The 3,031-nt window shown below is 42.6% G+C and overlaps 1 protein-coding gene across 1 annotated transcript in view; it reads left to right on the forward strand.

Annotated features, from left to right (window-relative positions):
* LOC110288618 (F-box/WD repeat-containing protein 15-like) overlaps window positions 1-2,306 on the forward strand; it is a 19,279-nt gene extending 16,973 nt beyond the window's left edge. The window contains exons 8-9 of the mRNA XM_021154914.1: window positions 796-974; window positions 1,267-2,306. Coding sequence (XP_021010573.1) covers window positions 796-974; window positions 1,267-1,395 — 308 coding nt within the window. The 3' untranslated portion in view covers window positions 1,396-2,306. The remainder of the gene's footprint in view (window positions 1-795; window positions 975-1,266) is intronic.
* The last annotated feature ends 725 nt before the right edge of the window (window positions 2,307-3,031 follow it).

The following is a 3,031-nucleotide window of genomic DNA, read 5'->3' on the forward strand; positions in this document are numbered from 1 at the left end:
GATCCATCAATTTGTCTAAGAATTCCATAAATTCATTGTTTTTAATAGCTGAGTAGTACTCCATTGTGTAAATGTACCACATTTTCTGTATCCATTCCTATGTTGAGGGACATCTGGGTTCTTTCCAGCTTCTGGCTATTATAAATAAGGCTACTATGAACATCTTATTTATAGTAAAAGTGATTTTTAAAAGAAATCCTGATTTCTCCTGTGTCTCCCCCAAGTGCTCTTAGTAAGCTATAAATGCTTGTCATTGTTTTGTATTTTTAGTCTTTGAAGACAGGGTCCCTCTGTGTAACCATGGCTACCCTGAAACTTGTTCTGTTCAGACCAGGCTGGACATGACTTGAACTTGGAGATCCACTGGACTGTGCTGGATTGTGGATCACCGTAAGATGATACTCCACATGATGTTTTTGTAAAGGGAGCAGGAGGCTCCTTGCCAGATGTGAACTTGTGCCTGCTTGATGGCCACTACTCTAGCAAACTATGGATTTTTCAGACAGACATGTTTCCATTTCTGTCATGCACTAGGGACTGGGTTCTACTGTCCTTTCAAGTACAGCTGTCTTTCCAATGTTTGAGCTATTGACTGTCCACACAGTCCCTGTGTCATAGCCTGCCTTTCCTCGGCCAAGGTCATGGACTTGTCAGACCAATGGACCGTTTTCATTGTCTCTTTCAGACTAGCATGCCATGGAAGGAGGGATATGCTTTTCAGTAAGCACTAAGGGTTTTGCTCTTACTTAAATGAATGAAAATAATGCCTCTGTATTTTCTGTTTGTTTGGAACAGAGCATATCTTTGCAAGCTTCTCATTGGAAGACTATGAGGGGAGACCAGAATGGTATGGAGTTAGTGATAAGGACGTGATTGTCTGTTCAACTGGATCCTCTCTCTTGCTCTTCAACATAAATGGTCACTGTCTGCAGACATTTCAGTACTGCCCAGAACAGATCTTGAGACTATGGGTGGTAAGTTTGGAATGTTTCCCCTCCAGTGGGGTTTTTAAAAAAGGAAACTTACATTTTTTTAAACTTCATACTGTTGGGGTGTGCGCATGTGCATTTGTATGTGTGTGATCACTTGCATGGGCCAGAGGATGACTTCCTGGAGTTAGTCTCTCTCTTTTCCCACTTACATGGGCTCAGAGCACCAGGCTTGCACAGCAAGTGCCTTTACCTGATGAGCCATCTCCTAGGCCCTCTCCCTGTCTTTTGATCTGACATTGACTGCAGCCAACTCACATTTGTGTGTTCTTTGAAGGACCCCCTTCATGTCATCGTCTCATGTAAAGATGGCTCTTTGGATGTGTACGTGTGGGAGAAGAGAAGCCTACAGCTCAATAAGTGTTATCGGCTGCATTACAAGAGACCTCTGTCACCGAGAAGGTAAGCTCTCCTTCTTGACTTAAACTGGACATTAATTTTAAAACATTTCTGGGGCTGGAGAGATGGCTCAGCAGTTAAGAGCACTGGCTGCTCTTCCAGAGGACTTGGGTTCCATCCCCAGCATCCACATGGCAGCTCCCACCTGCCTGTAACTCCAGTTCCAGGGCATCTGACAGACACCCTCACATTAATGCATTGAAAGTAAAGTTTAACATACTGAAAATTTCTATGAAAATTGCATTTTTAAAACAGAAATGAACTTTCTATAAAATATATGACTAAATTTATGATCTCCAGCATCACACAGAACAGACATTGGCTGTGTATGTGTAATATTTAAGAAGCAGAGGTAGGAGGATCCAGAAGTGCAAGGTCACCTTCTGCTAGGTAGGAAGTTTGGCAGCCAGATTGGGTTCATTGTAAAACCATCACAATCAAACAAAAACAGAAACTGGCTAAGTGTAACGCACACCTTTACTCCCAGCACTGGGGAGACAGAGTCAAGTGGCTACCTATCAATTCCATGCCAGCCTGGTCTACAGAGTGAGTCCCAGAGAGAGATTATGTACTAGGCATGAAGGGAGGGAGGGAAAAGAAAGAATTGCTAGTTCTTGGGAACTTGGCACAAACAGTTACATCAACAGTCTCAGGCCCACAGTAGAAGTGGGGGGACTGCTTCCTCCTATCTTGTCTTTAATGGCAGGATAGGTTCTCCTGAGTGTGGCCCCTACTAGGGTTGCTTCATCAGTGACCTGTTATTACCTCCATTTGGCTTATTTTCCTTTGAGTTTTACTTGCCTTCATCCAAGATGTTTTCAGTGATCATGGTGTGGTGATATAGAACCCAACCCCTGTACCAGCGTTGCAGAAGCAAATGTTGATTGCCAGTTAGCAAGACAACCTGATCCCGTCTCCAAAAGGAAAAAAGGAAGAGAAAAAACTGAGTCCCCCTCTTACAGGAATTCTCTGTGTAGCATATGCAGTCTTGGAAACAGGCTGGCCATGAACTCCCCCTGAGATCCCCCTGTCTCTGCCTCCAGAGTGCTGGGACTAAAGGTGTTCGCTCAGAGTCCCTTTTCAACAAGGGTCAACAGCACATGACAATATAGTAAGATAATTTATACTACACGTTTGACTTATAGATATTTCTCTCTCTGAACATAGTAGCACAGAGCTATCATTCCAGCATATGGGAAGCTGAGGCAGAAGAATTACCTCAAGTTTGAGGTTAGCGTATGCTACATTCAAATTCAATGCTATTCTGGACTGTAAAGTGAAACCTTATTTCAAATTTTCCCACACTCTGTGGGGGTTATCTTTATTGACTTGATTGGTTGTTGTTGTTGTTGTTGTTGTTGTTTGATAACTTTGGGGGTGTTGTTTGGTTGTTTCCTCCACTGTGCTGTGGAGAGACTTTATAGTTTGATTCAGTCCTATTTGTCAATTCTTGCTTTGGTTGCTGCTACTTGGGAGTTCCTAGTCAAGAACTTCTGCCTAGATGGAGTCATGAAGCTTTTTCTATAGATTCTCTCTTAGTCATTTTCTTTTTTTTTTAATTTTTAATATTTTTATTACATATTTTCCTCAATTACATTTCCAATGCTATCCCAAAAGTCCCCCATAGCGCCCCCCACTTCCCT

Source organism: Mus caroli, unplaced genomic scaffold, assembly GCF_900094665.2.
Source record: "Mus caroli unplaced genomic scaffold, CAROLI_EIJ_v1.1 scaffold_9517_1, whole genome shotgun sequence".
Taxonomy (NCBI): Eukaryota; Metazoa; Chordata; class Mammalia; order Rodentia; family Muridae; genus Mus; species Mus caroli.